Source organism: Abramis brama (genome assembly GCF_963993115.1).
Source record: "Abramis brama genome assembly, chromosome: 3".
Classification (NCBI taxonomy): domain Eukaryota; kingdom Metazoa; phylum Chordata; class Actinopteri; order Cypriniformes; family Leuciscidae; genus Abramis; species Abramis brama.
Window position 1 is genome coordinate 42,843,306 of NC_139965.1, and position 19,609 is coordinate 42,862,914.

Sequence of the window (19,609 nt, forward strand, 5' to 3'; positions counted from 1 at the left end):
CTGATTCGATAAATTTATGGTAAGGATCATTCTTGAATCATCCTTAACATTTGCAAACCAATTAACTTTTACCAATCACAATGTAATCTTTAATCGTTCTTGCTTCACAAGCTTAATTTATGAGGTCTGTGGTCGCATTGAATTTTAAAACACTTTAATAAATAAAATGGCCCTCTGCGTTAATAAATAACCATATGCAATAATATATCAAAATTAGTGATCAATTTGTTGAACTGTGCAAGCCTTTTTAGTCTAAATTAACCATCGGTGACCACCTTTACAAGCTATGTAGGATTTCCTGGTGAACAGCATGTCTATGCTGGCACACCATCTGGACCAGCCCTACACCAGCATACACAACCACTGAATTTATTTTTGGCCCAAGCTATTTTTCAGCAGGGCAGGAGGAGCATCAAAGTGAAAAGTTTAACACAATGTTAAATGCTCGGTGCACATCTCTCTCTTCTACATAATCTGTCTTCCTTCATCAAAACCTGCTATTCCTGAACAGCTACAAGCTAACTGCTAATGAACTCATTCTGTTTACATAATGCTGCTCCAGGGATATACAAAGAAAGACAGAGGCAGAGAGAGTGTGTGTTGACAGACATGAAGGTAGGACACAACTGTTTGGTTTGGTTTGGTTTGGTTTGAAAAGGAAAGAAAAGAAAAGAAAAGAAAAGAAAAGAAAAGAAAAGAAAAGAAAAGAAAAGAAAAGGAAAGGAAAGGAAAGGAAAGGAAAGGAAAGGAAAGATGACTACGTTCACACAGCAGCAGAATATGGTTGTCAGTCCTGTATTTGAGTCCTTAATACGGTTCAGTTCACACACAGCACAGTTATTTACGAGAGTGATAACCGCATTCTATAACCAAACTCACACCGTAAATTTTCAGGACTCACAACCGCATTCTCGGAAAACTTGCTCTGTGTGAACGGAACCGGACTGGACAACTAGCTGTCTGCAGGGCCTTGCACAGACCTTTTGAGGGGCATGTGTTGAAACAGAAAAAGGGCACCCCTCTCCCTTTTTTATTTTTTTATTTTATATATATATATATATATATATATATATATATATATAAGATTATTTAGTAAGCCTACATAAAAGGAAAAAATGGTCACATCTTCATGACAAATTCAATAACACAAAATAATAGTCTCAAAAGCTTTAGATTTATTCACTGTTAATAACAACCATAATAATAATATAGATATACAGGGTATATATTTAGCCCCTAAAGGGCTAAAGCCCTACAAAAACATGTTTTACTACATTTATACATGTGAAGACGAGCGGAGAGTATAGAATACCATAGATTAAAAAATTAGCTTGATAGCGAATACGTGCATATTAACAGCCTTGAAATAATATTATTACCATAACATGATTAAATGTTAATAAATTAAGTGTATCAGCAATCATAAATCAAAGAAGACATTTCTTAGAAATATAATGTTTCCTAGGTGACGAGGATCACTCAGTCGCTTTGTGTAAGTTCCAGTACGAAACAGCGCGGGGGCGCACCTGTGCTTATGATTTTCTGATGGTAAAAACAAATTATAGGCTATGTTGTTGTTTATAACATTTTACAAAAGTCAAACTCAAATGCAGTTACGGGGTTTTTGACCAGCGAATGTGTGCAAATGTGCATTTTGTCCGTCATTAAAACGGCGCCGGCGGCATTACATTACATTTTCATCAACAGGTTACAAACTAGTTTGTTGTAGCTATATGGGTGCTCAGTTTTTCCTGTTGTAAAATACATTTGGCCAAAATCTCATTTTATAAAAAAAAAATTAATGCTACTGTATGCACAGGCTATTTAAGTGTAGGCTATGTATTGTCTATGACTAGATGGCAAATGCTAGACCCTCTCTCTCAGGTCCCACATGTCTCAGTCAGACATCAAATAAATAAAATATGAGCCTTTATAGACATAGTGTTTAGTACTTATTCAAACAACAAGATCTTTGTTTACCCTTGCAAAACTTTGTTCAGCTGCTGTGTGCTGTCTGCTGCGGAGCTTCAGTTCATTCAGTCAAGATAGAGGGGGCGGAGTTATCAGGTTTTCTGACAGTTTGAGGATCGAACAAGATTTACACAAGCTCTTTTTAAGAACTTTCATTGGCTAAATATTTGTAAAACAGACAGACAGACGTGAAGGGTGACCAATAACATTGATTTATTGAAGAAGAAAAAAACTAACCTGGCTCCGCCCTCCTGCGTACTTCCGCTCAATTTTATTTCCCTTCAGTACTACGTCTGGGATTGTGGTGTATTCTTTGGTTTTCTCCAGCCAAATTTTTGGCGGCCCAATCAGCGAACAGAGGGAGTGGCTGAGAACGATGACGTTGATGCCGTGCGTTAGTTTGAGTTGTAGGGTTACGTCCATAGACTGTAGGTTACGTCACGACCAAAGGTTAGCGATTGGTTATGGCAGATCCAGAGTGACTCTGGGCAGATCCAATATCCGCTTGTCAATGGAGAGAGGCCAGACTCTCTGTACAAATGAAATGTACGAGAGTCTGGTAGAACCAGGCTAGAAAAAAACACCACCACCAAAAAAAAAAAAGGGCAAAAAGGGCATGTACTCTGCACAGGTTGAGCCCTACCTGTGCACGTGCCTGGCTGTCTGTCACATCATACAGTGCGAGAGAGCCACTCTGCTAAGGGGTTTTGAGTGTGGTTTTACTTTCTGTAACTTACAGCAAGGGAGATATGAGCTGTGTGTCATCTGAAGGTTTTAGATCCAGTCTCTGTTCTCCACCGGAGCGGCTCCCACCAGTTTTGTGTTTCACGACTCAAATGCCGTGACATGAGTAAGATGCTGCAAAGGACGTGAGTGCAAAGGTTAAAGCCATCCGGCTGGCGCATGTTTACATTGAAACTGTTGTCGGTTAATGAAGATTTGAAGGATGAACGCGCGGCTCAATTGGACTCAAAAGTGTCAAAAGTAGGGGTGGGAATCACAGGGTACCTCAAGATATGATACGATACACGATGCATGGCTCACGATACCGATAATATCACAATACAGCAATTCTGCGATAATCAATATATTGCTAGACAATCCTATAATGATACATCACGATATCTGTCTAATTATGAAAACAAAATACCTATGAAAAGGTTAAGTGCAAGTTTTCCAGACTATGGACTTAAACGTGGCGCGGGCATCTATTTTTTTTATTATTTTTTTTCTCACACTGCTGTCCACCATCCTGTTAAAAACCTCTTTTGTTAACTTGTGTTCACGTTTCCCTCATTCATTTGTTGAGCGCCACCTCGAGGAGTCATGAAGTAGCGATGCTGGGAGCACTTAGTCTATTTAGAGCGCCTTATTTTATTAATTAAAATATCAATATTTGATGCCAGCGTATCAATTATCAAATCGCATGGAGAAGGACAACGATAAATTGCCCTATCTATATTTTGTCCCATCCCTAGTCAAAAGTGATAAGACTTTTAAGTTTTATGGATGTCGCCATATTTGATATCCCTTTGGTCACTGTAGCTATGGTTACTAGTAAGAGAATACGAGCTTGACTCTCATTGCACGTTCATACAGACAGTATTTGAGACGATAAGTTGCTGTGTGAATGGGACATTTCGAGACTCACACCTGTAAGTAAATGAGGTTGTCAGTCCCAAAAACTGACAGTGTGAACATAGCCTATGAGGAAAGGAGAGGAGAGGAAAGGAAAGGAAAGGAAAGGAAAGGAAAGGAAAGGAAAGGAAAGGAAAGGAAAGGAAAGGAAAGGAAAGGAAAGGAAAGGAAAGGAAAGGAAAGGAAAGGAAAGGAGCTTTTGGAGAAAAATGTCAAGGTAGGAAGGGAAGCCATTGTAAACAATTATCTTAATGCAGGTTACAAACAAAAAAATAGAGGGAAAATGTAAAATCTAAATGTATGTAAACACCCAGGCATTTCTTTGAATTGAGGAAAGGAAAATATATCTCAGAGGAAGAGACTAAATAGGACTGATCAGACAAAAGTGTTGAAGAGGCAGTTGATGTAGTGGGTGCTGGCATTTATGACAAAAATAATGCTTTGGTGACAAAGAAAATGCACGCTACTTTTGAAGCAACCTCTATCACTTAATGACAAACACAAATAGACAAACACAGAGAGAGAGAGAGAGAGAGAGAGAGAGAGAGAGAGAGAGAGAGAGAGAATACACCAGTGTGAGAGTGGAAGATAGAAAAAGGCTGTAGAGCAGTGTAAAGTGTCCTTCATATGTGTGCATGAATATGCATAGCGTGCACTCTGGATGGAGAGCACTACAGCTCTTCAGCTGTTTGTGCGTGAGTGTGTATGCATGTGTTGTTATTATTGCACTGTAAAATCAATCTCTCTTGTGTTGTGTCCCTGCATTAGCCACTGTTGGTGGGTGCTTGAGTTTATGCGAGGGAGAAAGAGGCAAAAGAGGTGGAAAAATAAATGGCCCACAAAGTACCTTGAGCTCCATAAATAACTGGATATACACATCTGACTTTCATTGGAGGGAGAGAGGTGTTTGTGTTTGTGTGTTTGTGTGCAATCCTAACCGTTTCTAGAGCGGAATGCTGTTCTCTGACCTATACATGTGTATCCAGTCAGCCACTGTCAAATTTACAGCTGTTTAATTCACTACAAAAGGTCAACATCTAGTCCTGTCTTCAAAACACCACACCACACGACCACCACACACATTGTCAGACACTAAGAGAAGCATAGGAAAGAAAAATAGAAAATTTGATTTCTTTAAAAGTGAAGTTTAGAATTGCATCAGCAAACAGGAAATCAAAAACAATTTTTTCCAGAACTCCGCAGAGTGTCATTAGTCTGGCAAACTAAGTCCCGCCTCAAACTCATGCCATTGGTTGAGCCAGTGTTGCTATGCCTATGCAAAAGCTGTTTCAAAAGGCAACTCAATTACACAGCCTCCTAAGATTCCTCATTTTGCCCAAATCCCAGAATCCATTGCAGTCACCTCAGTAAATTCTACATGGCAGACAAAGCAAGATTTTGATGATGCACTCAATAACAAAAACAACATGCAGACACCAAACTCTTTTGGAATAAATTGCGAGTTGAGCACTGTTACCACACTAAGTGTCTGCAAATGTAGAGTGTTCAGAATCAATCGCTTTTTGAGGTTCCATCTCTGTAAGCTGCGGTCACATTAGCGAAATTTCGCCCAAATTTTGTGGGCAAAAAAAAAGGTCAATTGTCTATTGTCAACAGTGTGACGATGTATGAAGCACAGCTCACACAGAAGTCACTTTTGATCCAAGAAGCTTTCTGTTGGTTAATGCGGCAAAAAATCACCTAATAACGGTAAATGTGACTGTACCTTTAGAAAGCACTGCGAAAAGACCAAATTTTAGAGCCAAAATTAAACATAACTCGGAACGCCATTAAGTCTCCTGGGTTCTGTAAGAGCAGCCTCTAAGAGATAAAATGTTCCACTTTGTGTGCTGAAAGATTTTGAACAGGACTGTGCATACAAAAGCTTAGTAAAGATTTTCTGCCCTGCATCTTTCATCTCAGGTCAGTCAATTACCTTGTACATTAGTCCTCAACCATTCCAGTATGTGTGTGTAAGAGAGTACAAGTATTTACCTTTTCTGTCTGTGTTGATCCCAGGGACAATTAGCTGCTCATTTCCTGGTGTTTATCTGCATGTGTTTAAGTTTCAGAGGTGTTTGTTAATCCAGACTGAGGTGTTTATCCCTTCTCAAGGTAAAGAAGTGTCACAAAGTTTTTGTGTGTCTATCTCGTGTCCACGCGCACACTTCAAACATGAGGATTCAACTTGAGTCAGACTCTCAATTCCACTCGTATCTCCTTCAGTTTGGTATGTGGAAAACACCAGGATATGCTCTTCCCTTGTTAAAATGTTCCTGCTGTGAAACATTTTTGCCTTGGCGCCTTCCAGCAGTTTCACATTTCCACTGAACGCATTTTAAGATTCTCACCATATTCTTCCACTTGTGAGACTTTCCAGCTGTTCTTCTCTCTATTTTCCAGGATCCTGCTGTTTTTCTCTTCCTCTCATCTTCTTTACCTACTTCTTTTCATCCACCTGCGAGGTTCATGTGCTCATTTTCCCATTCAACACCTCCTCATCTTGCTCTCTCATTCTGTCAGTCTGTTTAGTCTTTATTCCAGATGTGCTCCTTGTTTGTGTTCTCCTCCAAATTGCTTTGATTGTTGTTTTCATGTATTCGCCTCTTCAGTTGTTTGTGCCATTCGTCTTTCAGTGTCGAATTCCAGTGAGCTGCCAATTCTGCCACAGCAAAACAACGTCTTAAGAACGGAGAAAAACAGGATGGTGGGATGGGGGAATGACTGAATGGGATGGGGAGGATGAGTAAGGAATGGGAGGGAGAAAGAGAGAAGAAAAACATTCATTTCAATTAATTTAAGTGGTCATTGTGAATCATTACACACACACAAATACTTTGTAAATAAATATGAAAGAGACTGAAACCCAGAGGGCAATTTAATGAGACTTAATCGAATTGTCTGTTGTTAATCGAGTTATGTTTAATTGTCATCTTGGATATTTCTTTTAAAATTCCTTGGAATAAATACAAATATTATCAAATGAGACAATTGTTGACATACAATAAGAGCATAGCGCAATCAAATTAATGGGGAAATAATGAAACTAAATCCATTCAGTTCATAAATAAGATAATATTCAATTTAAATAAATAAATCATTTAGCTGAGAAATATTTGAAATCATATAGAAATCTCCAAAGTCTCTTGGTATTTTGGGAAATTTAGCACAGTTTCAATGAGATGTTCTTGAGATCTCTTCTGATATGAATGTGAGGTTACAGGGGTCTTTCTCAGGAGAAAAATCTAAGAAGCAGGAGACCTCAGCTTTTTCTCTCCTTTGTTGCCATCTAGGAGAAACAACTGAGATGTTAACAATACCTCATTTATAATTTCTCTTCCCATGCAGTGAATAGAGATAATAATTAATTACATGCTGCTTCCGATGTCATCGAGGACTGCCACTCAAAAGCACAGGGTTCCGTACCCCACCCCCACCCCCCTCCCCCCTCCCCCAACCCCCAACCCCCAACCCCCCATCCTCTCTGCTCAATGATTACCCATACCCCCCCATACCCCCCCCCCATACCCCCCCCCCCCCCCCACACACACACACACCCTCCCCATATCCCCCATAGTGCACGGGCCAGAACAGGACACCAGCCCTGATGTCATCTCTCCAGTTTGCACTTCTAAAAAAATTCCTCCAGACTGCATCTCTCCTCTTGTTTAGTCATCTCTGTCTCTCACTGTCTTCCATGTTTTCTCACCTCGTCCGATTGCAAAAAAACATTGATCCCTCTTGGAAATGTCACCAAAGTGGTTTCCTGTCCTTTTGTCTCTCACCTTCTCTCTCTGCCCCATCTCTATCACACACACACACACACACACACACACACACACACTTATCTAGTTATTTTTGTGTCCTCCAGTTTCTCAATCATCTTAACTGTCTCAGATACCACAGAGACAGCATTTGAATTAAACACCTCCCGTGTGTGTGTGTGTGTGTGTGTGTGTGTGTGTGTGTGTGTGTCACGAGAATCACAGATGCAGACAGAGTGTTTTTTAATCTGTGGGTGCGGTGACAGTGTGTGCTGATTTGTGTGTGAGACTGTGACTACAAGTTAGTGTGTGCGTTTGTGTGTGTGCACGTGTGTGTGTGCGTGTGTGTTTGAGTAAGAGAGAGAGAGGAGTTAAGCAGCTGTCTTATATGCTGTCAGGCATGTCACCATTCAGACTGACGAGCTTTCATCTGCATCATCTCTCTGTCTCATCATCCGTTTCTCTTGTTTTTATATTCATTATCAGAAATGTTTTTTGTTTTTTTTTCATTACTCCCAATATCCATTTTACATCCATCATTTAAATGACACACACACAAAACCCATCCACACAAACCTGCTTTTCGAGCATTTCCAGTCAAGTAGTCCTGGAGGAAAAGGCGATCCGACTCCTGGCTTCCTCAAAAGCGAAACAAGACCCTCTTTCTCTCTCTTTCGGACTCCGGTCCTCTTCCCTCCCTCTCTTGATTTCTCTCTCTCCGTCTAACACTCCCTTGTTCTCACCAGCTGTGTGCCGCTGAATCTCTTCAGAGGACAAACTCCTCTTTTTTCATCCCTCTCTCTTTCTCTCCTGCCACAACTGATTGAAATTTAAGTCATTTTTAATCCTTTCGGTCAGGTATCCAGGGAACGACAGAACAAAAAAAAAGAAAAATTACAGCAAAAATAAAGGAAAAATGACAGATCTTTTGTAGTGCTGGATATTTTTAGCAGTTCCCCTCCATACCTCTGTCATTTGTTTCTTGTTCAGTTTTTCTCCGGTATCTACTCATTTTGTTTTGTTATTTTTCTTCTCCTCTTTTGCAAGCAGTTGAGATGTTTGCGTGAACCAACGAGCGACTAAGGAGCGAGTGTCGACTACATGCACTGATACAGCGAGAGAGAGAGTGAGGGAGGGGGCTAAAAGAGAAAGAGAGAGAGAGAGAGAGAGATGGACAGCCCCCAGCAGTATTGGCTGAGTGAGATGGTCGGGGTAGCGAGGGAGTGATAGAGGAAGAGATGATAGAGATGCAGAAGGAAGAGCTAAGTATGGAGAAATTGATGAAAGAGAGTGATACAGAGAGTGAGCCGATAAAATGTGCATCAAACGCAGAGAGAGGATTGATATCAAATGTACAGCTGCCTGCTGTTAATAAGATTGTTTCAGCCCTAAACACTCTTACAGTGTTTAATGATGTTCATACATGACATATACAAGAGATAATGTTTACCTGCTAATATTGCAGTTTATTTTGTGTTTGAATGAAGGTGTCTGTTATTTATGTGTTTGTTTTGCCTACATCGTTAAGATACAAATGTCCCTGCAAAGATGGTAAACCTTAAAATCACCTGCATAAAATGCTCTCCATGAGGAAATCAGCTTAATAAATATACTAAATGAGGCAATTTCTGTTTTCGTGAGTGTTCGATTTAGAGGATAGGAAATATCATTAGCTCAGTTGAAAAACAATAGAAGTCAGTGGAAAGGCTCCATCATGAAAAGCAAACGTGTGATATTTGTGTATGTCTTTGAAATAGAAGGAAGGTGAGGGAGAGAGAAAGAGAGAGAGAGAGAGAGTGTGTGTATGTGTGTGTGTGTGTGTGTGTGTGTGTGTGTGTGTGTGTGTGTGTGTGTGTGTGTGTGTGTGTGTGTGTGTGTGTGTGTGTGTGTGTGTGTGTGTGTGTGTGTGTGTGTGTGATTTACTCAGTTGCACCATCATTGGGCACCTCTCTCCGTCTCTGCTTGCTATATTTGTCTTGTCTTATTAGTTATTATAAGACTAGATGAGTTATGAACAGCCTTCCAATTTATCCAGTTAAAGGCAAACACATACAGATTAATGTGAGAGAGAGAGATAATATGGAATGGTGTTATCTTAAGGGAGAGTTTAAGATTTTCATTGGTGTCATTTTTCATTTTAAAAAGCATTTCACAATATCTTTTGGCTGGTTTATTTCCATAATGATATTGAGAACGGTGGTCACGTTCTAGCAAACACAAACCAATACCACACCACACTCAAACACATTTACACAAAGACACCACAATAAAAACAGACTCACACGTCAACAACATATCAACACCCAGCTAATAATAAATATACAGCAACCGTGCATCCATCCTAGAAAAGCAGTTTGTTTAGATATGCATGTGTGTTTATTGTGTATGAGGTGCTAAGACTATTCAGATGTGACACACCTCATTTGTTCTGTTGATTAGAGGCTGCAGTGGTGTGTAACACAACTGAAAAACCAGCACTCCTTCCTCATATCTTTCTTCATTGTTATACTTGAGGTAGATTCATCTGATGATATTTAGATGACATAAGATTATCTGCATTAGCCAACAAACTGTGTCTAATGAACAGAAGAGTCAAAAAAAAAAGATTTTGGGGGTTAAAAATGAACAAAATCAATTACTGAGGAAGTACAAAAAACAGTGTTCAAAATTGCCTTGTGTCTACTTGCTTTAACCTGATTCACAATAGTAAGCTTATAATAATGATTTATAATTTGAGCTGTTGGGTTGGATTTTGGGAGAAATGTCAGTTTTATGTCATTCATCTTTGATTGGCTGCATCACAACCATAAATAAAGAAAATTGCAGTGCTTGTGCGGTGCGAAGTGTGTTAGTTCTGAGAGTTTGTAGCCATAACTAAAGAGCAACATTTTTAACACAATGGACAGTGTTAAAACAACATTTCTCCCAAAATCCAACCCAGCAGCTCAAATTATAAATCATTATTATAAGCTTACTATTGTGAATCAGGTTAAAGCAAGTTGACACAAGGCAATTTTGAACACTGTTTTTTGTACTTCCTCAGTAATTGATTTTGTTCATTTTTATATGAACAAAATCAATTACTGAGATTACTAAAATCAATTATAGTGGTACCGTCTATAAAAAAGGTTCAATTGTACACACAAAAAATAAAATGAGTAGTTTTAATTGTTACATATGAATTTAAGCATCTCACCTTTAAAAGGTATTGGACGAAAATGCAAACTCCTTCAAAATATGTTAAAGATTACACGTGAAGTGTTTGAAAAATTAACTTGCAGTGAGCATTGGATAGTCAGAAATGTGTACACAATTAAATATCCAGTATTGGCCAACATTTATTAAAAAAAAAAAACTAATTTTAAACAACTAATGTCAACTGATGACTGATATGGAATTTATATATTGTGCATCCCTAATTATTTGTTTGTTATTTACTGCAAAGACATATATACATTTGTGAAAGGTGGCTTAAGTGTTCTAATGCTGTTGGAACCACTCTATCGGTTTTGCATTAGGACATTGAAAAACCCATACTAGTCAACAGCTACTTATTTTCACACTGTGCAGAAGGGCCTCCACCCCCACCCTGTCTGTCTGTTTGATAGAGCAATGTGTGTGTTTTGTGTTTCTCTATATTTAGTTCCTCCCCCATCCTCACACACGTTTAGTCATAACACATTCACACCATTGCCATAACACTTGCGAATGAAAAACGAAGACAATTAATCACAGAGACAGTGTCACGCTCACCGTCAAACTCTTCCTTGTTTTGTCTCGTGCTCTCTAACTCAGTTCAGCACCACGGACAGCGCATGTTATAAACATTGCTTGCTTTGCACTGAAAGTTTCTGGCGTACGTCTTAAGAGGAGTGTTGTCTGTTTACCATCTCTACTAAAACACTTTTGCAGTTTAGTAGAGAAAGAGAGAGACGGATGAATAGATGGATTATTTGACAGGCATGCACTAATGGCTTCACACATTTTGACAGAATGTGTATGTGTGTTTTGTTTGTGGAGTTTTTTCTTAGAACTGTGTTTGTTCTTGAACAGATATATACTTTACCTTGTCACACCCCACTAGACAGACAAATAAAGGCCTTTCATTAAACTATTTCAGACCTTTTTGCATAGAATTGTATGCATTAATTGTAATTTGTGTATTTGTTTGGAAATTTAAAGTACTTAACTAATACTCAAACATTTAGAGAGAGAGAGAGAGAGAGAGAGAGAGAGAGAGAGAGAGAGAGAGACGGGTTGTGTTAAACATAGAAGAATAACAATTTGTTAAACTGAATTTTAGTCAACTTGCCTTTGTTAGAAAAATTAATAAAGTGAAGATTAAAGTATAAGTGATGTTTATTTTTATTTATTTTTTAAAAACACTCGTTTGCTTGTTTAGTGCTTGTGTGAGATGTGGTCAGATCTTTCTTTGATGTTTCTCTGTTTGCTTGTTATCTCTCTCTAATATCAGTTGGTTTTTGGCATTATTTCCTTGGTTTTTGGCATTATTTCCTTGGTTTTTGGCATTAACAGAACAGATGAACAGCTGGAAATAATGGACTTCTGCAAGTTATAAGATCACAAGCATTTCTTAATTCTCTGTAGATTAGAACATGTGCTCAAGTGTCCTTTATACTTAATAGAATTTGTCTTGTTTGTTACACTTAAGTGATAGTTCACCAAAAAGATTTAAGTTACATTGTAAATGTAACCCATATGATCCAATGGTTTAATCAAGTCTTCTGACGAGACATGATTGCTTTATATGATGAACAGATTCAATTTAGACTTTTATTCACATATAAATATTGATCAATGCACATACACTGAGAACATCAAATATGGAAAACGAAAGCTCCAATGTGTAAGAACCAATGAGGTTTGTTCTCACATATCATGCAGCTTTTTTTGAGCTACCGTGTTTACATATGATGAGCAGTATGTGTGTTGATCACTACTCACTTCGAAAGTTGGACATCAAAAGTAATCAGATTGATTTGTTGTGTAGACTTTAATTGATGGACAAAAATTATGATAAAAAATATGTTCTGAAGATGAACAGAAGTTTTATGGGTTTGGAATGAGTACATTATGGCAGAATTTTCATTGGAAGAACTATCACTTTAGATTAATGTTCAACTGTTATGGAATAATGAGTCAAGTTGAGCCGAACCAAGCTGAATTAAGCAATGATGAAGTCGTCAAAATTAGTCAAACCAAACAGAACTGAATTGCAATCAATCAATGATCAGGAATAATAAGTCAAATTTAGTTTGGTTCAAACCGAACTGGAACTGGAGCTGGAATAACGAGTCAAATCAAGTCAAGTCGAATCAAACTGAATTGAATCAATGATCAGGAATAATGAGTTGAATCAAACTGAACTGAATTGAATTGAATTGAATTGAATTGAATCGATTGAAATGGAATCAAGGAGTAGAAATAATGAAGACCAAGAAGCATATATAAATGAGAGACTTCTCTATCAAAAGACTGACATGATTAAACAGAAAACAATTTGAAAGAAATAGAGAGATAAGACTGATGTGAAGGCTGATCTGTTAAATGAGGCCAAAAAAGCAAAGACAGAGACTGAATTTGACCATGCAGGGCTTCACAGGAATGAACAACAGTTAAAAGCAACAGTTAAAAGAATTAAAGCAACAATGACATGGCAAAAAAAGAAAGAGAAAGCAAGACATTTCTTGCTTTATCTCAACCAAACTCTTGTCCTCTCCAACATACATGTACAAGACCAGTAACATTCATTTCCCCAGTCATTCTCTCATTCGGGACTTTTCAGATCTTTCCTCAGCACTTCATGAGTTCATCGTTCATCACGTTAGATCCAAGCAGGAGAAGAATAGGATGGAAAACTACATTAAATCCTCCATTAACTCTTCAGCTTCCATTTGAATCCTCTGGAGAAATCCCCTATTTTCTCTCAAGTTTTGCTGGGTAATTGAGTTTTGATCCCTTTGTAGAACAACCTGTATGGGAGTTAAGGGCATCCGTGTGTGTGTGTGTGTGTGTGTGTGTGTGTGTGTGTGTATACAGGGATATACTGTAGGCAACATAGAGACAATGTATCAGTCAGCATAGTCAACTCTGAAAAGGGATTGAATTCAGATCTAACATCATTGTTTTTTCCACAAGATCCTTTTTATATTCTTACTTTGACACATCATCTTCTGTTTCTCCTGTAGTCCCTTTACACTTTCTAGATCTCTTTGTGTGTCACATAAAACACACACAAACCCCAAATTTCTCTTTTCTGTACTTGTTTCTCTTTGTCATATGACACACGCATTCCTGTCTCATGCCCCATTGCATACACTAAAACAGTGTTTATTGGTGCAGTGAGCGTGTGCACTGCTGTTTTGATAGCTGCAGTCTAGGGGCCCATTCCAGTGCAGGAGTTCTGTTATGGCCTGAACTGCAGCTTTCTCAAAATGCTAATGCATTTATAGCAGCCATCAGGAAAGAACTGAGTGCTTTCAGACAATACAGATTACAATTTAAACTTCCCACGCCCTGTGAGAGTACTTAAAAGCACTGTCACTGAAGTGGACAATCATGGGCCAACTTGATGCTTTGTTCTTTGTCAGCATCTAGAATAATGTTCTTCATTGTGTTTGTTTGTGTGTGTGTGTGTTTGTTTGTTTGTTTGTTTGTGTGTTTGTTTGTTTGTTGTCATAAGTGGTGCTTGCTAAGGAAAATATAACTACTAAGTTCTGTCATGAAACTCTAGATAATGCAGGCTAATAGGTCATTTTACTCACCTGTCCATAATCACATCGTTATCTATTGGGCGCTGCTGATTGGTTCCTGCCGTATCAGTAGCCAATGAGCTCACTGCTCAACCTTCAAATACTTAAGTAGCATTTGCTTTAGCAGTGCAGCACGTTTTCAGAAACCCTCCACCTTCCCCACCTCCAACTGTATAGATCTATGACGTGTAATTCATGAACGATATTGTACAGCAGCAGCGTGTCTTACTTGCTCGTAGCAGCGCGTCGTGTATGTATTGGCAGTAGCAAGTCACGTACTTGCTCTGCCGTTGCAGTGTAGCAGATCTATTCTGCCAAGACCAAACATACAACATTGTCATACCATTACCATGCCAATCACTCCGAGAGTTGTCATGACAGAACTATTATTTTTCATACTTAGGATTAGATGGAAACTCAAAGACATGAATTTTGGCATATGACCCGAGCCATACCAAAATATTATATAGACCTGTGTAAGCTCTTTGTCTTGTTCCAGTATGCAACCACCTAGCAAGACCCTAGTAGGTGCACACACTAAGAACACATAGCAACACTCAAGCAACTGCACAACCACACTCTAAAACCACTTAAAACATCTTAGTGATTGTATAGCAACACTCTAGCAACCACATAACCACACACTGAAACGACAAGCACCTTTGCAACTGCACAACCACACTCTGAAACTACTAACACCTTAACAACTGCATAGTAACACTCTGAAACTTCTAACACCTTAGCAACTGTATAGCAACACCCTAGCAACTGCACAACCACATTCTAAACCACTCAAAACATCTTAGTTATTGTATAGCAACACTCTAGCAACCACATAACCACACTCAGAACAGAACATCTTAGCAAATGCATAGCAATACCTTAGCAAACCATATAACAACACTCTGAAACCACAGACACCACAGCAATTGCATAGAAACACCCTAGCAACTGCATAACAACATTTTAAAACCACTCAGAATACATTAGCCACGATATAACAACATTTTTGGAACCACATAATCACACTCTGATACCACTAACACCTTTGCAACTGCATAGCAACACCCTAGAAGCCACACAACCACGCTCTGAAACCACTAACACTTCAGAAACTGTATAGCAACACCCTAGCAACTGCACAACCACATTTCTGTAGTTTAGCATCATCCCTAATCAAACACACCTAACACACAACTCATAATCTAACCAAAGGTCTTCAAGATTACTTAAAAATTACAAGCAGGTAATGTTTAATTAGGGATGGTGCTAAAATCTCCAGGACAGGAATTATCCATCCCTGCTCTAAAACCACTCAGCACATCTTAGCAACTGTACAACAACACTCTAACAACCACATAACTACTTTCTAAAACTACTCGGAACACCTTAATGACTGTATAAAAACACCATTGCAACCACATAATTGCACTCTAAAATCATTCAGAACATCTTAGCAATTGCATAACAATGGCCAGCATTAGCATTGCACATGCAAGCACTATTTACATATTTCCCCAGAAAATTGAAGTATCTATTTGGTAATTGTTGGAATTTCCTGGAACTTGCTCTTGTATTGTTTATTTGTATTTACTTATAATTTGATGGTGGATATTCAGTGTCATCAGGTCTCATTTTGCAAATGGATAAAGCATGTGATTTTAGGAATTTGTTGGTTGTTCTTAGTTGGTAAAGTCTGGGCATCCCAAACTGACTTATTCATATGGTGGCTGTAAAGAGGACCTGACATCTTGTACTAGTTAATGTGTTCAACTGCCAAACATATTGAATAAATGCATGTGTTGTGACTATCAGCTGATAATCTAAATCACTCCTTTTTCTCTTTCAGACTAATATCCCCTTCCTGCAGAATGTATTGAGCAATAGCCAGTTCCTGTATGCCACAGTTGACACCCAGTTTATTGATGAGAACCAGGAACTTTTCAACCTCAAACCTACACAGAACAGAGCCCAGAAACTCCTGCACTATCTGGGTCAGTGTGTGTGTGTGTGTGTGTGTGTGTGTGTGTGTGTGTGTGTGTGTGTGTGTGTGTGTGTGTGTGTGTGTGTGTGTGTGTGCGTGTGTGCATTTATCATTGTGTTGCACCTGTGATGGCCTAAAATGTGTGAGAGTGCATTTGTGTTTAAACATCTGCTGTATTTCTCCACAGGTCACATCATGGTAAATGGACCCATGACTCCTATTCCAGTTAAAGCCAAATCCTCATCTGTTGATCCAGTCGTTCTTTCTGTTTCTCTGGGTATGACAAACACACACACACACACACACACACACACACACACACACACACACACACACACGTCTGGTTCACTATCTTTGTGGGTACTCTCCATAGACATAATGGTTTTTATACTGTACAAACTGTATATTCTATACCCTTACACTAACCCTACCCATAAACCTATCCATCACACAAAATTAAAAAAAAAAAAATAATTCTGTATGATTTATAAGCTTATTTTCTCATGAGGACCTCAATTTAGGTCCCCACAGTGACACGAGTCCCCGTGAGTCAGTGTGCATTCATGTTGAAGTCCCCAGCGGGATAGAAAAACATTTTTACACACACAAACAAACACACACACACACACACACAAACAAACAAGTTACTTAATATAGTACATAAATTACGCCTCTTAAAAATATTTTTTTAAATTGTTTGTTCATCATTTGTTCATGATTAACCTCTGTTTATTAAGATACTAATACAATTTTGACACAAATATTTAAATGATTTTAAGTGATTAATAATATAACAACTAATAACTTATTATTAACCATCTTACTAGCAACCTGTTTATTTTGATTTACTAATTTTTTAAGATAACTTACAACACATTTGTAAGTTATTAGAATGCCACTTATTAATAATTTATGAACTTATAGTCATGTTTTGTAAATAATTAGTTCATGATTAACTAATAACTTATAAATTACTTATAACTAAATTAACAAAACATTCATAAAATGTTAGCATATCACTTAATTTTTTAACGTATAGTCATGTTTTGTAAAGTAGTTCATCATTAAATAAAAATTAATAAATGACTTTGAATTAAAACATTCATAAAATGTTAGCATATCACTTAATAATTTATGAATGTAGTCATGTTTTGTAAATGATTAGTTCATCATTAACTAATAACTTGTAAATGACCTATATATGAACATTATTATAAAGTGTAAATGAAGATTTGATTTTCATAAATGAAAAAAAGTTCATAAATGAGTTAGTTTGTTCTTGTATGTCTAGCATGTTTCAGCTTTCATTCACAACATTTTATGCACACGTCTGTGCATTAATCATTGTTTATATGTGAATAAAAGCCTAAATTAACACTTTCTCACTATTAACTGGTTGCATATTACTTGGATATTAGCTGTTTATTAGTACTTATAAAGTACATATTAATGCCTTATTCTGCATGACCATATTCTACATCTCTTAATCCTAACCAATAACCTAAACTTAACAACTTACCTTACAAACTTACCTTACTAACTATTAATAAGCAGTGATTAGGAGTTTGAGGCGAAAGTCATAGTTAATAGTTAGTTAATAGTGAGAATTGTACCCTAATCTAAAGTGTGACTCATTTCACATACATTTAACTAACTCTCATTAGAGTTTTAGTAGACTGTCTTCTTAATATTTGCACTTTATTTTGTTGCTACCCCAACAGACAATCTACTGACTAAATTACTTTGCAAGTTCATGTCAACTTATTCTACTAACCATAACCCCTTATTCTACAAACCCTAACCCTAACTGTCTACTAATACTCAATTAATACTCTAATGAGAGTTAGTTGACTTTAGGGATGTGTGACGATGAGGAAATTTTCCCACCAGTTAATCGACATGTGACAACACTGGTATCATCACTTATAGTGTGTGTCCACTGGCGCGGAGCAGAGCGAACGTTTTCAATTTAATTCCTATGAAAGTAGAGCTAAGGAAGTCAGGAATTAACTGAAAACACTCACTCGTTCCACGCCAGTGGACACGCACTGTTATAAATGTCCGTGCGGGCGTGCACATTTTATTTTTTCTTTCGAATTAGCGTAATTTCGACACAACAAAGTGTCAATGACTGACTTCTTTATAATAAACCTAGAACTTTTATTAATAAAGCAAATAAGATGGCTTTATAAACAAAACGAATAGTCATTGCATACACCGTGAAGGTGTGTGTGTAAATTAGAGGTGTTACCTCCGGATGTTGTCACCTTCATCAGGCAAAGTTTACAGATTGCCTCATTTATGTTTGCAGGTTCCCTTTAGAATTGGGTTTAAATCCAAAATATTGCCAAATAGGCGCTTTTACATTTAGATTTTAAAACCAAATCTTCCACCATCGTCTGTCAGCTCGCCTCACTCTTGTCCTGTGATAAAATCACTGCGACTCTCGTTCGGCAGAATCAGCACACGCTGAATTGAGCAAACTCGTTCAGTTTTTAATTGTAGTGTCTGTTCTCTAACTGAACTAATTGATTTTATTACTATAAAAAAATGAAAATGACGGTGGGGTGGGCAAGTGATGAAAACGGTTTTGCGGCTAAACACTGCATAACAGCAGTAACATCGACTATCGCAGCAAGCCTCGTTGATATGCATGTGCAACATTACCTGTAGGTAACAGAATGTCTAAAGGGGACCATCAAAATAAAGTGTAACTGATAAGAATTAAAAATTTTAACTGAACTACCCTTTTAATTTTGTAGCATAGTTTAGCTACTCCCCAACTCTAAACACACATATCACAAACACACTTGCCACATCAAAAGTGTACCACAACAGATGTTTGTGGAATTCATACTCATGTTTATAGCTGCCCTAAACATTGGCAGCACTGCCCCATCCTCTTCTCTCTCTCTCTTTTTCTCTCTCTGTGGATGGACTAGAGTGTGATAATGCAGCTTTAATCCTTCCCTTCTCTCCTTCCCTCTGCCAAATGAAAGAGGGATCCGGTCACATTAGAAATCTCATTACAGGGGTTTAGGTGTGTGTGTGAGCCGCATACCATGCTCCCTCTGCATGTATGTTTGAGTGAGAGAGAGACTGAGAGATTCCTGAGGGATAGGTGTGTGTATGCATATGTGTGTGTGCAATTAATTTAGCCAATTTTCTCCTATTCTCATTGGCATACCCTTATTCTTGTTTGTTGAACATGATGTGTTTAAAAAAAAAAAAGAAAAAGATTTTCCCAAAGGACCCCTGATGGATCCCCTGGTGTGCATATATGTATATGTATCCAAAAAAAGTTTTCCCACTTTCTTCCTGTTCTCAGTGCTTTATCTGAGAGTTCTCAGTGGAACTGGTTGTAGTTTGTAGAGCATATACAAAATTGTCCCCCTACACAATTGGACCAAATATGTGCCGTGCATGTAGGTGTGTGTATGGAAAAGGTCTTTCATGGGATAAAAATGTATGTGTCTGTG

General features: G+C 38.0%; 2 protein-coding genes across 4 annotated transcripts in view; one reads left to right on the top strand and one right to left on the bottom strand.

Moving 5' to 3' along the window:
* The window catches only part of LOC311079526 (leucine-rich repeat and fibronectin type-III domain-containing protein 4), a 32,086-nt gene extending 23,610 nt beyond the window's left edge, over window positions 1-8,476 (bottom strand). The window contains exons 1-3 of one of the 3 annotated variants that reach the window (XM_084109038.1): window positions 8,340-8,476; window positions 7,950-8,220; window positions 5,605-6,333 (exon numbers count right to left, since the gene is read on the bottom strand). The gene's annotated coding sequence lies outside the window, so the exon portion shown is untranslated. Of the gene's footprint in view, window positions 1-5,604; window positions 6,334-7,949 lie in introns of all 3 variants that reach the window. The other 2 variants (XM_084109039.1, XM_084109040.1) reach the window with 2 other exon arrangements.
* The window catches only part of pcxb (pyruvate carboxylase b), a 426,983-nt gene that overhangs the window by 149,208 nt on the left and 258,166 nt on the right, over window positions 1-19,609 (top strand). The window contains exons 11-12 of the mRNA XM_084107671.1: window positions 15,996-16,140; window positions 16,318-16,407. Coding sequence (XP_083963797.1) covers window positions 15,996-16,140; window positions 16,318-16,407 — 235 coding nt within the window. The remainder of the gene's footprint in view (window positions 1-15,995; window positions 16,141-16,317; window positions 16,408-19,609) is intronic.